The sequence below is a fragment of the Cannabis sativa genome, chromosome 3 (assembly GCF_029168945.1).
Source record: "Cannabis sativa cultivar Pink pepper isolate KNU-18-1 chromosome 3, ASM2916894v1, whole genome shotgun sequence".
Classification (NCBI taxonomy): domain Eukaryota; kingdom Viridiplantae; phylum Streptophyta; class Magnoliopsida; order Rosales; family Cannabaceae; genus Cannabis; species Cannabis sativa.
The window spans coordinates 14,276,553-14,294,861 of NC_083603.1; the positions used below are offsets into that span (position 1 = coordinate 14,276,553).

Below are 18,309 nucleotides of genomic sequence, written 5' to 3' on the forward strand. Positions count from 1 at the left end.
TTACCTGCACACAGAGTACCCGTGAGCTAACGCCCAGTAAGAAGAGCTATGTAGGACATAACCCTCCTAACTAGTTACTTGACATAATTTACTCTTTAATATTAATCAACAGTAATTCACATTCCATAAATATATCCACAACGCATGTTGTTCTCACATGCACATATCAAGTCTCATACCGCACATTATACTCACATACGATAATCAACTATTCTCTCATGTTGATCAGACATGAGGTAACCTGCCCTGCCTCGTGTTATTCTCACACTTGGCATCCAACAGGGCAATTAATTACCATAAGTTGTACTCACCCATGATAAAGTTATAACCTGCAAGTGATATGCTCACACAAGCAGCAAGACCCTAATATTATTATCATGCTAACGATGCTCACAAAATATAAGGAAATCACAACACAATCAAATTAATTAGCAAACCAACCCAAGTTGTATGCATAACATACACCCTGTGTACAGATGTCCACTCTTCTTACCTCAGTTGCTAAGACCACACTTGCTACCTCGAGCACCTCAACGAATTTCCTTGTTGAGAACAAGATCCTAAACATTCATTAACACAACAATACACTCAAAATACATTCAAGTATGAATCTCTAAACTCATACAGAAACCTTCGTAAAAATACGTAACACATAGGTCCATTTTACTTGCATGACACACCATACATAAGAATTTATTATTTTGATTCACACAAACATATTGCATGGACTCAAACAAACATTCTTAACGTAAAACATGAATTCATACAACACATTTTTACGTAAAATTTACTAAAATACTATTTATTCTTATTAAAGTCCAAATAAATAGTTAATTAATCACCAATAATTATAATAAATACCTACACAACCAATAAATAATAAAACCTATTCCATTTGATATCATAGGAAATAAATGGTATTACAAAAATACATTTTACTATTTTAACAACACTTATCTATTTTTCATAATTAACTTAAGCATTAATTAAGTAAATTCATGAAAAATACCAAAATTAATTAAAAACCGAATATAACTCTTCTAATACACTTTATAATCTGTAATAAGTCATAAATAATTTTATTTGAATTTTCTAAGCAACCTAGGTATTTTTCATAATTAAAATAAGAAATAACATCAATAATTCATGAAAAATACATAATCGCCTGAAAATTCAATATACCAATTTTATAACCGTTTATATATCATAGTCCATCATATAAAATAAATCTAGATTTTTCTGAGCAACCTAAGTATTTTTCATAATTAATTTAATAAATAACACAAATAATTCATGAAAAATACAAAATTAACCGAAATTCGAATCTACCAATTTTGCAATAGTTTATATCTCATAACTAATCATATAAAATATATTTAGATTTTTCTGAGTAATCTACATATTTTTCATAATTAATTTAACAAATAAACCAAATAATTCATAATAAATCAAATAATTGCAAGAAAATTATCAAACTTCATAGTAGGCCTAAGAACACCTAGCACAAGTCAAGAACTGAAAGAAAATCGAAAAATAACCTCCAGAAACCCCTGAACGGAGTGTCACCGGAGTTCTCGTCGGTTTCGTCGCCGGTAAAGTGTAACTTTGTCTCCGACTGCTCTTGAAGCGTCCTTTCGATTGGGGAAGCTCTCCACAATGCTCAGGACCTCAAAACGATCAAGAAAAGTGGTCCGAGAAGGCAGATCGGGGTTGTCTTCTTCGTTGGCGGTGTACCGTCTTTAATGGAGTCCAAAATTTTGGATTTTCGTTTTGGACGTTAAAGCTTCGTTTTCTTACGTCAAAAACAATCCTTAGGGTCCCATGCACTCAAATATAACCTCCCTTGACCCAAGAACAAGCTTAAACACGTTCGAATTCGAGTCCGTAACTAAGCCGCACCTTTGAAGCTTCAAAAATGACGAATCTTAAAACGACGACTTCCGCCCCTTATACCACGTTAAAAAGCTTCCTTAGGTCGTATATAAGTGATCCCAAACCCCCACGTTCACCCAGGTTTCACTCCGCTTGAAGAAACGAAAATTTTCGGTATCGTATACGCCGTATACGTGCTCTCTCTCTCTCTCTCTCGTTGGTTCTCTGTTTTGGGTGAACGAAAATAGAGTTTAAAACCTAATTTCTATCGTGTTTAAAGCCAACCAAAATATCGCATTGAACCGAAGTGGAGCGATTCCCATTCCACCAAAATAGGCGTTAGGTTCGGTTCGGTTCGTGTATGTTAAGTTCGTATATAACAGTTTAATAATAATAATAATAATAATAATAATAATAATAATAATAATACGTATAATAATAATAATAATAATATGTTAATAATGTTAATAATAATAATAATAATAATAATAATAATAATAATATACCCATATAACAATATCCAGACATATGTATCTATTAGGCATTATGCACATGCCAATAAAATCAAATATTATATCATCATAAAAATAATCCCATACATATTTAAATCCATAAATATGTAAAATAAAAAATACTCTCAGCTAATTAAAATTACAAAAATACCCTTTCGGAGTTAGCGGATATTACAATTATCCCCCTCTAAAAGAAAATTTCGTCCCGAAATTTTACTCAAATAATTCTGGATATTGTTCTCGCATATCAGACTCTAGCTCCCAAGTAGCTTCCTCAACCACGTTGTTCCTCCATAGGACTTTCACCAAGGCAATTGTCTTATTTCTCAAAATTCTATCTTTTTGATCAAGAATCTTTACCGGACGTTCATTGTAGGACAAATCTTCCTGCAAACCCAGTGTTTCATAGCTCAAAACATGCGATGGGTCTGACACATATTTCCGGAGTTGAGATACATGAAATACATTGTGCACCCCAGATAATGATGGCGGTAAAGCTATTCTATAAGCTACACTGCCCACTCTATCCAATATCTGAAATGGACCAACATATCTGGGACTTAGTTTCCCTCTCTTGCCAAATCTCTTCACCGAGAGTCCTTTTCGTGGTGTCATTCGAAGAAACACATGATCACCCACTTCGAACTCAATGTCCCTCCGCTTCAGGTCTGCGTAAGATTTCTGTCTGCTCTGAGCTGTGATCATTCTAGCCCTGATCTTCTGAATTGCTTCGTTGGTGTGCTGAACTGCATCTGGCCCTAGGAGTTTGTTCTCTCCCAACTCATCCCAATTCAGTGGAGACCTGCATTTTCTTCCATACAACATCTCATAGGGTGCTACCCCAATAGTAGACTGATAGCTGTTGTTGTAAGAAATTCAATCAAAGGCAGGTATTTGCTCCATGATCCTTGGAAATCTATCACACATGCCCTCAACATATCTTCCAAGATCTGATTTGTTCTCTCAGTCTGACCATCTGTCTCTGGATGATATGCAGTGCTGAACTTCAATCGAGTTCCCATTGCTCTCTGTAAGCTTTCCCAAAAAGACGAAGTGAACCGAGCATCTCGATCACAAACAATAGAATACGGTGCCCCATGTAATCTCACAATCTCATTCACATAAAGTTCAGCAAAATGGTCCATGGAGTAAGTCATGCGTACTGGTAGAAAATGGGCAGATTTTGTATACCTATCGACGACTACCCAAATGGCGTCATGTTGCTTTGTAGTCTTAGGTAATCCAGTCACAAAATCCATGGAAATCTCTTCCCACTTCCATTCAGGGAGCTTCAGTGGTTGTAACAATCCCGCTGGTCTTTGATGCTCTGCTTTAACTTGTTGACATGTTAAGCATTTGGCCACAAATTCAACTACATCCTTTTTCATACCAGGCCACCAATACAATGCTTTTAGGTCATGGTACATTTTAGTGGTCCCGGGATGAACTGAATAAGGTGTAGTATGAGCTTCTACCAATATCTCCTTCTTGAGCTCATTATTATCGGGCACATAAATTCGTCCCTTGAACCGAATTAATCCCGTGTCTGATATTTCATAATCTTTGGCGTTACTATTCAAAATTTCTTGCTTTAGTTCACTGAGCTTTTGATCTGTCGTCTGCCCCTCCTTAATTCTTTCTAACAAAGTGGATTGAAGTGTGACCATTGCAAGTTGCCCTGTAATAAACTCTATACCAGCTCGTTCCATGTCTTCCACTAATTCCCTTGATACTCCTTGTAAAGTGGAAACTATTCCGGGACCTCTACGGCTGAGTGCATCCGCTATCACATTGGCTTTACCGGGATGGTACATTATCTCGCAGTCGTAGTCTTTGACTAGCTCCAACCATCTCCTCTGCCTCATGTTTAACTCTCTCTGGGTGAAAAAGTACTTTAAACTCTTATGATCGGTGGAGATTTCACATTTCACTCCATAGAGATAATGACGCCAGATTTTTAGTGCAAAAACCACTGCGGCTAACTCTAGGTCATGTGTCGGGTATCTCTGTTCGTATTCTTTTAATTGCCTTGGAGCGTAAGCAATTACCTTCCCTTCTTGCATTAGAACACAACCCAACCCTTGTTTAGATGCATCACAATATACTGCAAATTGTCCCTCTTCTGTTGGTAAACTGAGGATTGGTGCTGAGATAAGTCTATTCTTCTACTCTTGGAAGCTTTGCTCACACTTGTCTGACCAGGAAAATTTTAGATTCTTCCTAGTTAATGCTGTTAAGGGTGTGGCTATCTTTGAGAACCCCTCAACAAACCTTCTATAATAGCCTGCTAAACCCAAAAAGCTTCGAACCTCTGAGGCGGTCTTTAGTGTAGGCCATTCTTCCTGGGAAGTTTTCCCAGGATGCGTGTGAGTGAGGACAAAGCACGCTGAAAACACTCGTGTTGGTCTGTAGGGTCAGTCATCAGTCCATGAAGCAGCCAAAGTGACGTACTCGTGTATAAGAGCCATTCATTCCGTGGGTGTAAGGACCCAATGGAGGCTTGAAGCAGGGACGTTACAAATTGTGACAGTCAGTAGTCCCGTGATCCGTAAGGGGAAATACCGGGTAAGCTGTACAATCTCACACCGCCTGGGGAAGGTGAAGTGGGATGATTCTAAGACTGTGTAGGTATGGGACTACACAGTTGAATAGAGCTTAAATGGACTGATTGGTACTACTTATATCAACAAGGTGCATCTTGTTTTTCGGTAGCCCATCACGAAAGAACTCCACAGTTAAGCGTGCTTGGCTTGGAGCAATTTCAAGGATGGGTGACCTCCTGGGAAGTTTTCCCAAGATGTGTGTGAGTGAGGACAAAGCACGCTGGAAACACTCGTGTTGGTCTGTAGGGTCAGTCATCAATCCAGGAAGCAGCCAGAGTGGCGTACTCGTGTATAAGAGCCATTATTCCGTGGGTGGAAGGACCCAATGGAGGCTTGAAGCGGGGACGTTACAAATGGTATCAGAGCCTTGACCCAGCCGGAAGTGTGGTCGACGAGGACGTCGGACCCCGTAAGGGGGGGTGATTGTGACGCCGCAGTCCCGTGATCCGTAAGGGGAAACACCGGGTAAGCTGTGCAATCCCACACCGCCTGGGGAAGGTCAAGTGGGATGATTCTGAGACTGTGTAGGTATGGGACTACACAGTTGAAGAGGGCTTAAATGGATTGATTGGTACTACCTATATCAACAAGGTGCATCTTGTTTTTCGGTAGCCCATCACGAAAGAACTCCACAATTAAGCGTGCTTGACCTGGAGCAATTTAAGGATGGGTGACCTCCTGGGAAGTTTTCTTAGGAAGTGTGCGAGTGAGGACAAAGCACGCTGAAAACACTCGTGTTGGTCTGTAGGGTCAGTCATCAGTCCATGAAGCAGCCAGAGTGACGTACTCGTGTATAAGAGCCATTCGTGGGTGTAAGGGCCCAATGGAGGCTTGAAGCGGGGACGTTACACTTTTTTAGTCCTGAATTCATCCCTATAGAGATCAAAAACTTTATTAAAGTGTTTCATTCAAAGGTAGAGGATCTTGAAGGAAAGGTTTCCAAAGAAAAATTGAAAAGAATCCATAACAAGATAAATGAGCATTGGAGTAATTGTATTGATCAATATTTGGACCAATAAAGTAATGATGGTGATAGCTCTGATTATGTTTTTGTTCAGTGGATTTTCTTTTCTCAAGTGTTTAGTGATGGGATTCAAGAAATATGGAGTGAACATGATCCAAAATTATGGTAACTTTGTTCTTCTTTTGTTAATTAATAAATTTCTTTATCATTGTAATGTTTCTGTGAAGATTTATCAATAATAGAAAGAAAAGATTGAAGAATTTATTATTATTATTACTATTATTATTCAATTATTTAATTATTTTAGGTTTCAAAATAAAATTGAAATGAAGATAAGTATAGTTTTTATTAAACAACCTTTGGTCAATTATTTAAACTTAAGATATTAAAAAAAAATCTATTAACACACAATAAAGGTTGTTTAATTTTATATTTGAATTATATCAAAATTACTAATTTAGAAATTTAAACAGTTCAAAATTTTAATAAAATAAAAATCATATCACTTAGTTGAGTATTATTAGGATACTCATAAATATCTTAACATCAAATATTAAAATAAAGATATATTTATAAATTTATATAAATTTTAAAAAAAAATAAAACTAAAAAATGTAAATCCACTCCAAAATTATTAATAAAAAGTAGTTATTAATTATTCTTAGTCACTCAAGCTCCTATAAATGTAACGAAATTAAATACCAACCTTACCTTTTTTATATTTTTATCTAAAATTTTCAAAAAATATATAAAGAAAAATTTTTGCTCTCTATAGCTTTAGGCTAAGGCAAAATTTTAAATGGGGGTTTTATTAAAAAGTAAAATATCGTGTTTTTGAAAATTATAATTTATTTCCTTACACCAATTTAGGAATTCATTTCATAAAAATATTTTAAAAAACCATAATATTTGGAGGAAAAAAAATAACATATTAGTATTAAAAAGTTACTAAAGTGTCGAATAAATTCAGGTTACAATCATAATTGATGTTTATATACGTACCTACTCAAATAAAAGTTGAGATGATTTCTTTTTTATATATGATAATAGTAATTCCAACATAAAGTGTCGAATAAATTCAGGTTACAATCATAATTGATGTTTATTTTCAACATTGTTGTTGTTTCTTAATGAGGTTATAACTTTAATCCAATGCTTAAATGTGAAAGAGAATCGTAACAAGTCTTTTGCAATAGATTGTTCTGATACTTTATTGCGATTTTTATAAAAGTAATGGAGTTGTTTGGACCATTTTTGTATAACGAGACGAATGAGAAGGAAAGGAAGAAGACAATATTTTATTTGAATGATAAAATCGAAGAGGAATTAGTTCAGCATATCATCAATGAAGTTCTTCGTTTCGAGGTAAGCTTTTCTAGTCCTGAATTCATCCCTATATCGATCAAAAACTTTCTTAAAATGTTTCATTCAAAGGTAGAGGATCTTGAAAGTAAGGTTTGCAAAGACAAGTTGAAAAGAATCCATAATAAGATAAATGAGCATGAGAGTAATTGTATTGATCAATATTTGGAGCAAGAAAGTACTGATGGTGATAGCTCTGATTATGTTTTTGTTCAGTGGATTTTCTTTTCTCAAGTGTTGAGTGATGGGATTCAAGAAATATGGAGTGAACATGATCCAAAATTATAGTAACTTTGTTCTTCTTTAGTTAATTAATAAATTTCTTTATCATTGTAATGTTTCTGTGAAGATTTATCAATAATAGAAAGAAAGATTGAAGAATTTATTATTATTATTATTATTATTATTCAATTATTTAATTATTTTAGGTTTCAAATAAAATTGAAATGAAGATAAGTATAATTTTAATTAAACAACATTTGGTCAATTATTTAAACTTAAGATATTAAAAAAAATCTATTAACACACAATAAAAGTTGTTTAATTTTATATTTGAATTAAATCAAAATTACTAATTTAGAAATTCAAACAGTTCAAAATTTTAATCAAATAAAAATCATATCACTTAGTTGATTATTATTAGGATACTCATAAATATCTTAACATCAAATATTAAAATAAAGATATATTTATAAATTTATTTAAATTTCAAAAAAAAAAAACTAAAAAATTTAAATCCACTAAAAAATTATTAATAAAAAGTAGTCATTAATTATTCTTAGTCACTCAAGCTCCTATAAATGTAACGAAATTAAATACCAACCTTACCTTTTTTATATTTCTATCTAAAATTTTCAAAAAATATATAAAGAAATTTTGTTGCTCTCTATAGCTTTATGCTATGGAAAAATTTTAAATGGGGCTTTTATTAAAAAAGTAAAATATCGTGTTTTTGAAAATTATAATTTATTTCTCTACACCAATTTAGGCAATCATTTTATAAAAATATTTTAAAACACCATAATATTTGGAGGAAAAAAAATAACATTTTTGTATTAACAAGTTACTAAAGTGTCAAATAAATTCATGTTACAACCATAATTGATGTTTATATGCGTACCTACTCAAATAAAAGTAGAGATGATTTGTTTTTTATATATGATAATAGTAATTATAAATGACTCCTTATTTAACCCTTTCTTTAACGTTTTCCTTGATCATTGAACTTCTTTATTAGTCTCTCTTCCTTTTTCAACCAATCTTTCTCAATTCTGAATATAAGATTCATTTCTTTAAATATTTTCAACATATCGTCTACTTTTCAAAGTGATCAAAATGTTTAATATTTTCAACATTGTTGTTGTTTGTTGACGAGGTTATAATTTTAATCCAATGCTTAAATGTGGAAGAGAATCGTAACAAATCTTTTGCAATAGATGGTTCTGATACTTTATTGCGATTTTTAAAAAAAGCAATGGAGTTGGTTGGACCATTTTGGTATAACGAGACGAATAAGAAGGAAAGGAAGAAGACAATATCTTATTTGAATGATGAAATCGAAAACGAATTAGTTCAGCATATCATCAATGAAGTTCTTCGTTTTGAGGTAAGCTTTTTTAGTCCTGAATTCATCCCTATAGAGATCAAAAACTTCATTAAAGTGTTTCATTCAAAGGTAGAAGATCTTTAAAGTAAGGTTTCCAAAGACAAATTGAAAAGAATCCATAATAAGATAAATGAGCATTGGAGTAATTGTATTGAACAATATTTGGACCAAGAAAGTAATGATGGTGATAGCTCTGATTATGTTTTTGTTCAGTGGATTTTCTTTTCTCAAGTGTTGAGTGATGGGATTCAAGAAATATGGAGTGAAGATGATCCAGAATTATAGTAACTTTGTTCTTCTTTAGTTAATTAATAAATTTCTTTATCATTGTAATGTTTCTGTGAAGATTTATCAATAATAGAAAGAAAGATTGAAGAATTTATTATTATTATTATTATTATTTAATTATTTTATGTTTCAAATAAAATTGAAATGAAGATAAGTATAGTTTTAATTAAACAACCTTTAATCAATTATTTAAACTTAAGATATTAAAAAAAATCTATTAACACACAATAAAGGTTGTTTAATTTTATATTTGAATTATATCAAAATTACTAATTTAGAAATTTAAACAGTTCAAAATTTTAATCAAATAAAAATCATATCACTTAGTTGAGTATTATTAGGATACTCATAAATATCTTAACATCAAATATTAAAATAAAGATATATTTATAAATTTATTTAAATAAAGAATATAAATCCACACCAAAATTATTAATAAAAGGTAGTCATTAATTATTCTTAGTCACTCAAACTCCTATAAATATAACGAAATTCAATACCAACCTTACTTTTTTTTATATTTCTATCTAAAATTTTCAAAAAATGTATAAAGAAAAAATTTTGCTCTCTATAGCTTTAGGCTAAGGCAAAATTTTAAATGGGGGTTTTATTAAAAAAGTAAAATATCGTGTTTTTGAAAATTATAATTGATTTCTTTACACAAATTTAGGCAATCATTTCATAAAAAACATTTTAAAAAACCATAATATTTGGAGGAAAAAAAAAACATTTTTGTATTAAAAAGTTACTAAAGTGTTGAATAAATTCAGATTACAACCATAATTGATGTTTATATACGTACCTACTCAAATAAAAGTATAGATGATTTGTTTTTTATATATGATAATAGTAATTACAAATGACTCATTATTTAACCTTTTCTCTAACGTTTTCCTTGATCATTGAACTACTTTATTAGTCTCTCTTCCTTTTTCAACCAATCTTTCTCAAATCTGAATATAATATTCATTTCTTTAAATAATTTCAACATAACGTCTACTTTTCAAAGTGTTCAAAATGTTTAATATTTTCAACATTGTTGTTGTTTCTTGATGAGGTTATAACTTTAATCCAATGCTTAAATGTGGAAGAGAATCGTAACAAGTCATTTCTAATAAATGGTTCTGATACTTTATGGCGATTTTTTAAAAAAGTAATGGAGTTGGTTGGACTATTTTGGTATAACGAGACGAATAAGAAGGAAAAGAAGAAGACAATATTTTATTTGAATGATGAAATCGAAGACGAATTAGTTCAGCATATCATCAATGAAGTTCTTCATTTCGAGGTAACCTTTTTTAGTCTTGAATTCATCCCTATAAAGATCAAAAACTTTATTAAAGTGTTTCATTCAAAGGTAGAGGATCTTGAAAGTAACGTTTCCATAGACAAATTGAAAGAATCCATAATAAGATAAATGAGCATTGGAGTAATTGTATTGATCAATATTTGGACCAAGAAAGTAATGATGGTGATAGCTCTGATGAGTTTTTTGTTCAGTGGATTTTCTTTTCTCAAGTGTTGAGTGCTGGGATTCAAGAAATACGGAGTGAACATGATCTAAAATTATTTTAACTTTGTTCTTCTTTAGTTAATTAATAAATTTCTTTATCATTGTAATGTTTCTGTGAAGATTTATTAATAACAGAAAAAAAGATTGAAGAATTTATTATTATTATTATTATTATTATTATTATTATTATATTATTATTATTATTATTCAATTATTTAATTATTTTAGGTTTCAAATAAAATTGAAATGAAGATAAGTATAGTTTTAATTAAACAACCTTTGGTCAATTATTTAAACTTAAGATATTAAAAAAAATCTATTAACACACAATAAAGGTTGTTTAATTTGATATTTAAATTAAATCAAAATTACTAATTTAGAAATTCAAACAGTTCAAAATTTTAATCAAAATAAAAATCATATCACTTAGTTGAGTATTATTAGTATACTTATAAATATCTTAACATCAAATATTTAAATAAAGATATATTTATAAATTTATTTAATTTTTTTTTAAAAAAATAAAAATAAAAAATGTAAATCCACACCAAAATTATTAATAAATAGTAGTCATCAATTATTCTTAGTCACTCAAGCTCCTATAAATATAACAAAATTAAATACCAACTTTACCTTTTTTATATTTCTATCTAAAATTTTCAAAAAAATATATAAAGAAATTTTTTTCTCTCTATAGCTTTAGGCTAAGGCAAAATTTTAAATGGTGGTTTTATTAAAAAAGTAAAATATCGTGTTTTTGAAATTATAATTTATTTCTTTACACCAATTTAGGCAATCATTTCATAAAAATATTTAAAAAAACTATAATATTTGGAGGTAAAAAAATAACATATTTGTATTAAAAAGTTACTAAAGTGTCGAATAAATTCAGGTTACAACCATAATTGATGTTTATATACGTACCTACTCAAATAAAAGTAGAGATGACTTATTTTTTATATATGATAATAGTAATTATAAATGACTCCTTATTTAACCCATTCTCTAACGTTTTCCTTGATCATTGAACTACTTTATTAGTCTCTCTTTCTTTTTCAACCTATCTTTCTCAATTCTAATAAGATTCATTTCTTTAAATATTTTCAACATAACGTCTACTTTTCAAAGTGTTCAAAATGTTTAATATTTTCAACATTGTTGTAGTTTATTGACGAGGTTATAACTTTAATCCAATGCTTAAATGTGGAAAAGAATCGTAACAAGTCTTTTGTAATGGATGGTTCTGATACTTTATTGCGATTTTTCAAAAAAGAAATGGAGTTGGTTGGACTATTTTGGTCTAACGAGACGAATTAGAAGGAAAGGAAGAAGACAATATTTTATTTGAATGATGAAATCGAAGACGAATTAGTTCAGCATATCATCAAGGAAGTTCTTCGTTTCGAGGTAACCTTTTTTAGTCTTGAATTCATCCCTATAAAGATCAAAAACTTTATTAAAGTTTTTCATTCAAAGGTAGAGGATCTTGAAAGTAAGGTTTCCATAGACAAATTGAAAGAATCCATAATAAGATAAATGAGCATTGGCGTAATTGTATTGATCAATATTTGGACCAAGAAAGTAATGATGGTGATAGCTCTGATGAGTTTTTTATTCAGTGGATTTTCTTTTCTCAAGTGTTGAGTGCTGGGATTCAAGAAATACGGAGTGAACATGATCTAAAATTATTTTAACTTTTTTCTTCTTTAGTTAATTAATAAATTTCTTTATCATTGTAATGTTTCTGTGAAGATTTATCAATAATAGAAAGAAAGATTGAAGAATTTATTATTATTATTATTATTATTATTATTATTATTATTCAATTATTTAATTATTTTAGGTTTCAAATAAAATTGAAATGAAGATAAGTATAGTTTTAATTAAACAACCTTTGGTTAATTATTTAAACTTAAGATATTAAAAAAATCTATTAACGCACAATAAAGGTTGTTTAATTTGATATTTAAATTAAATCAAAATTACTAATTTAGAAATTCAAACAGTTCAAAATTTTAATCAAAATAAAAATCATATCACTTAGTTTAGTATTACTAGTATACTTATAAATATCTTAACATCAAATATTAAAATAAAGATATATTTATAAATTTATTTAAATTTTTAAAAAAAAATAAAAATAAAAAATGTCAATTCACACCAAAATTATTAATAAAAAGTAGTCATTAATTATTCTTAGTCACTCAAGCTCCTATAAATATAACAAAATTAAATACCAACTTTACCTTTTTTATATTTCTATCTAAAATTTTCAATAAAATATATAAAGAATTTTTTTTTCTCTCTATAGCTTTAGGCTAAGGCAAAATTTTAAATGGTGGTTTTATTAAAAAAGTAAAATATCGTGTTTTTGAAATTATAATTTATTTCTTTACACCAATTTAGGCAATCATTTCATAAAAATATTTTAAAAAAGCATAATATTTGGAGGAAAAAAAATAACATATTTGTATTAAAAAGTTACTAAAGTGTCGAATAAATTCAGGTTACAACCATAATTGATGTTTATATACGTACCTACTCAAATAAAAGTAGAGATGACTTATTTTTTATATATGATAATAGTAATTATAAATGACTCCTTATTTCACCCATTCTCTAACGTTTTCCTTGATAATTGAACTACTTTATTAGTCTCTCTTCCTTTTTCAACCAATCTTTCTCAATTCTAATAAGATTCATTTCTTTAAATATTTTCATCATAACGTCTACTTTTCAAAGTGTTCAAAATGTTTAATATTTTCAATGTTGTTGTTGTTTGTTGACGAGGTTATAATTTTAATCCAATGCTTAAATGTGGAAAAGAATCGTAACAAGTCTTTTGTAATGGATGGTTCTGATACTTTATTGCGATTTTTCAAAAGAGAAATGGAGTTGGTTGGACTATTTTGGTATAACGAGACAAATTAGAAGGAAAGGAAGAAGACAATATTTTATTTGAATGATGAAATCGAAGACGAATTAGTTCAGCATATCATCAAGGAAGTTCTTCGTTTCGAGGTAAGCTTTTTTAGTCGTGAATTCATCCCTATAGAGATCAAAAACTTTATTAAAGTGTTTCATTCAAAGGTAGAGGATCTTGAAAGTAAGGTTTTCAAAGACAAATTGAAAAGAATCCATAATAAGATAAATGAGCATTGGAGTAATTGTATTGATCAATATTTGGACCAAGAAAGTAATGATGGTGATAGCTCTGATTATCTTTTTGATGAGTGGATTTTCTTTTCTCAAGTCTTGAGTGATGGGATTCAAAAAATATGGAGTGAGCATGATCCAAAATTATGGTAACTTTGTTCTTCTTTAGTTAATTAATAAATTTCTTTATCATTGTAATGTTTATGTGAAGATTTCTCAATAATAGAATGAAAGATTGAAGAATTTATTATTATTATTATTATTATTCAATTATTTAATTTTTTTAGGTTTCAAATTAAATTGAAATGAAGATAAGTATAATTTTTATTAAACAACCTTTGGTCAATTATTTAAACTTAAGATATTAAAAAAAATCTATTAACACACAATAAAGGTTGTTTAATTTTATATTTAAATTAAATCAAAATTACTAATTTAGAAATTCAAACAGTTCAAAATTTTAATAAAATAAAAATCATATCACTTCGTTGAGTATTATTAGGATACTCATAAATATCTGAACATCAAATATTAAAATAAAGATATATTTATAAATTTATTTAAATTTTAAATAAAAATAAAAATAAAAAATATAAATCCACTCCAAAATTATTAATAAAAAGTAGTCATTAATTATTCTTAGTCACTCAAGCTCCTATAAATATTTCTATCTAAAATTTTAGTCCTGAATTAGTTCAACATATCATAAATAAAGTTCTTCGTTTCGAGGAAAGCTTTTTTAGTCCTGAATTCATCCCTATAGAGATCAAAAACTTTATTAAAGTGTTTCATTCAAAGGTAGAAGATCTTAAAAGTAAGGTTTCCATAGACAAATTGAAAAGAATCCATAATAAGATAAATGAGCATTGGAGTAATTGTATTGATCAAGATTTGGACCAAGAAAGTAATGATGGTGATAGCTCTGATTATGTTTTTGATCAATGGATTTTCTTTTCTCAAGTGTTGAGTGATGGAATTTAAGAAATATGGAGTAAATATGATCCAAAATTATGGTAACTTTGTTCTTCTTTAGTTAATTAATAAATTTCTTTATCATTGTAATGTTTATGTGAAGATTTATCAATAATAGAAAGAAATATTGAAGAATTTATTATTATTATTATTATTAGTATTCAATTATTTAATTATTTTAGGTTTCAATTAAAATTGAAATGAAGATAAGTATAATTTTTATGAAACAACCTTTGGTCAATTATTTAAACATAAGATATTAAAAAAAATCTATTAACACACAATAAAGGTTGTTTAATTTTATATTTAAATTAAATCAAAATTACTAATATAGAAATTCACACAGTTCAAAATTTTAATCAAATAAAAATCATATCACCTAGTTGAGTATTATTAGGATACTCATAAATATCTTAACATCAAATATTAAAATAAAGATATATTTACAAATTTATTTAAATTTTAAATAAAAATAAAAATAAAAAATGTAAATCCACTCCAAAATTATTAATAAAAAGTAGTCATTAATTATTCTTAGTCACTCAAGCTCCTATAAATATAACGAAATTAAATACCAACCTTACCTTTTTAATATTTCTATCTAAAATTTTCAAAAAATATATAAAAAATTTTTTTGCTCTCTATAGCTTTAGGCTATGGCAACATTTTAAATGCAGGTGTTATTAAAAAAGTGAAATATTGTGTTTTTTAAAATTATAATTTATTTCTTTACACAAACTTAGGCAATCATTTCATAAAAATATTTTAAAAAACTATAATATTTGGAGGAAAAAAATAATATATTTGTATTAAAAAGTTTCTAAAGTGTTGAATAAATACAGGTTACAACCATAATAGATGTTTATATTCGTACATACTCAAATAAAAGTAGAGATGATTTGTTTTTTATATATGATAATAGTAATTATAAATGACTCCTTATTTAACCCCTTCTCTAACGTTTTTTTTGATAATTGAACTACTTTATCTCTCTTCCTTTTTCATCCAATCTTTCTCAATTCTGATAAGATTTATTTCTTTAAATATTTTCTACGTAACGTCTACTTTTCAAAATGTTCAAAATGTTTAATATTTTCAACATTGTTGTTGTTTCTTGATGAGGTTATAACTTTAATCCAATGCATAAATGTGGAAGAGAATCGTAACAAGTCTTTTGTAATAGATGGTTCTGATACTTTATTGCCATTTTTTGAAAAAGCAATAGAGTTGGTTTGACCATTTTGGTATAACGAGACGAATAAGAAGAAAAGGAAGAAGACAATATTTTATTTGAATGATGAAATCAAAGACGAATTAGTTCAGCATATCATCAATGAAGTTCTTCGTTTCGAGGTAAGCTTTTTTAGTCCTAAATTCATCCCTATAGAGATCAAAAACTTTATTAAAGTGTTTCATTCAAAGGTAGAGGATCTTGAAAGTAAAGTTTCCAAAGACAAATTGAAAAGAATCCATAATAAGATAAATGAGTATTGGAGTAATTGTATTGATCAATATTTGGACCAAGAAAGTAATGATGGTGATAGCTCTAATTATGTTTTTGATCAGTGGATTTTCTTTTCTCAAGTGTTGAGTGATGTGATTTAAGAAAGATGTAGTGAATATGATCCAAAATTATGGTAACTTTGTTCTTCTTTAGTTAATTAATAATTTTTTTTTATCATTGTAATGTTTTTGTGAAGATTTATCAATAATAGAAAAAAAGATTGAAGAATTTGTTATTATTATTATTACTATTCAATTATTTATTTATTTTAGGTTTCAAATAAAATTGAAATGAAGATAAGTATAAGTTTTATTAAACAACCTTTGTTCAATTATTTAAACATAAGATATTAAAAAAAATCTATTAACACATAATAAAAGTTGTTTAATTTTCTATTTAAATTTAATCAAAATTAGTAATTTAGAAATTCACACAGTTCAAAATTTTAATCAAATAAAAATCATATCACTTAGTTGAGTATTATTAGGATACTCATAAATATCTTAACATCAAATATTAAAATAAAGATATATTTATAAATTTATTTAAATTTTAAATAAAAATATAAAGAAAAAATATAAATCCACTCCAAAATTATTAATAAAAAGTAGTCATTCATTATTCTTAGTCACTCAAGCTCCTATAAATATAACAAAATTAAATACCAACCTTACCTTTTTTATATGTCTATCTAAAATTTTCGAAAAATATATAAATAAAAAATTTTGCTCTATATAGCTTTAGGCTATGGCAAAATTTTAAATGGGTGTTTTATTAAAAAAGTAAAATATTGTGTTTTTGAAAATTATAATTTATTTCTTTACACCAATTTAGGCAATCATTTCATAAAAATATTTTAAAAAACCATAATATTTGAAGGAAAAAAAACATATTTGTATTAAAAATTGACTAAAGTGTCGAATAAATTCAGGTTACAACCATAATTGATGTTTATATACGTACCTACTCAAATAAAAGTAGAGATGATTTGTTTTTTATATATGATAATAGTAATTATAATTTTTTTTTTTGATAAGTAAACGATTTTTATTGAAACACAAAAAACGGAACTACACCAAGCAAGGGATTACAAAAGGAGCCACATCCCCAATACGACCCGAATGATTTACAGAGTTAATTCAGCCCACTTGGCCAATTTATCAGCAACAACATTGTAACAACCTAACTAGCATAGGCGTATTACGTGATTTTTAAACGTACTATGCAGCTCGTTGCCAATCAACGAGGTTTATGGAAATCGTGATTAATTAAAATTTTTGCTTTTTAATTAAACTTATAAAATATTTCATACAAAATACTGTGGGATCCCATTTACAAAAAGCTTTACAAAAGTTACTGTCTAATACAAAATACTTGTCGCCTACCGACTAATTACAAAAAGCACTGCTGTCCCGAGGATCGTACGCTCCAGGCCTAACCGCCCCGACATGTACAATCTTCACCGGCTCGCTCTCACGGTTCCTCAGCCTTGGCCTTGCCCTTACCTACACATAAACATAGCACTGTGAGTCGATAGACTCAGTAAGAAAAGCATAAATCATAATCATACATAAATCCCGAGTTATGATCAGACGCCCATACCCCTGACCATAACCCTAACTGCCATGTCCTACACGATACTGAGTCCCGAACGTTTATCAGACGGTACTATTGACAAGTAACAGCCTATACTCGGTACACTGGTCATACTCCAGCTGCTAGTCATACTCTAGCCCATACCGATGTGTTACAATATCAGCCTATACTCGGTTCGCTGGTCATACTCCAGCTGCTAGTCATACTCTAGCCTAACCGATGTGATACGGTGACATAGCACTGTACCACCAACCCTAGTATCAGCCTATACTCGGTATACTGGTCATACTCCAATTGCTAGTCATACTCTAGCCTAACCAATGTGATATGGTCAGATGGTACGAAGCCAACATACATATCT

The 18,309-nt window shown here is 28.9% G+C and overlaps 1 protein-coding gene across 1 annotated transcript; it reads right to left on the minus strand.

Annotated features, from left to right (window-relative positions):
• Window positions 1–2,597: 2,597 nt before the first annotated feature.
• Window positions 2,598–4,249, minus strand: LOC133035934 (uncharacterized). Its single transcript, XM_061112375.1, has 2 exons — window positions 4,029–4,249; window positions 2,598–3,243 (listed from the first exon to the last, which is right to left on the minus strand). The coding sequence occupies exons 1-2, from the start codon at window positions 4,247–4,249 to the stop codon at window positions 2,598–2,600; spliced, it is 867 nt and encodes a 288-aa protein (XP_060968358.1).
• Between the last annotated feature and the right edge of the window lie 14,060 nt (window positions 4,250–18,309).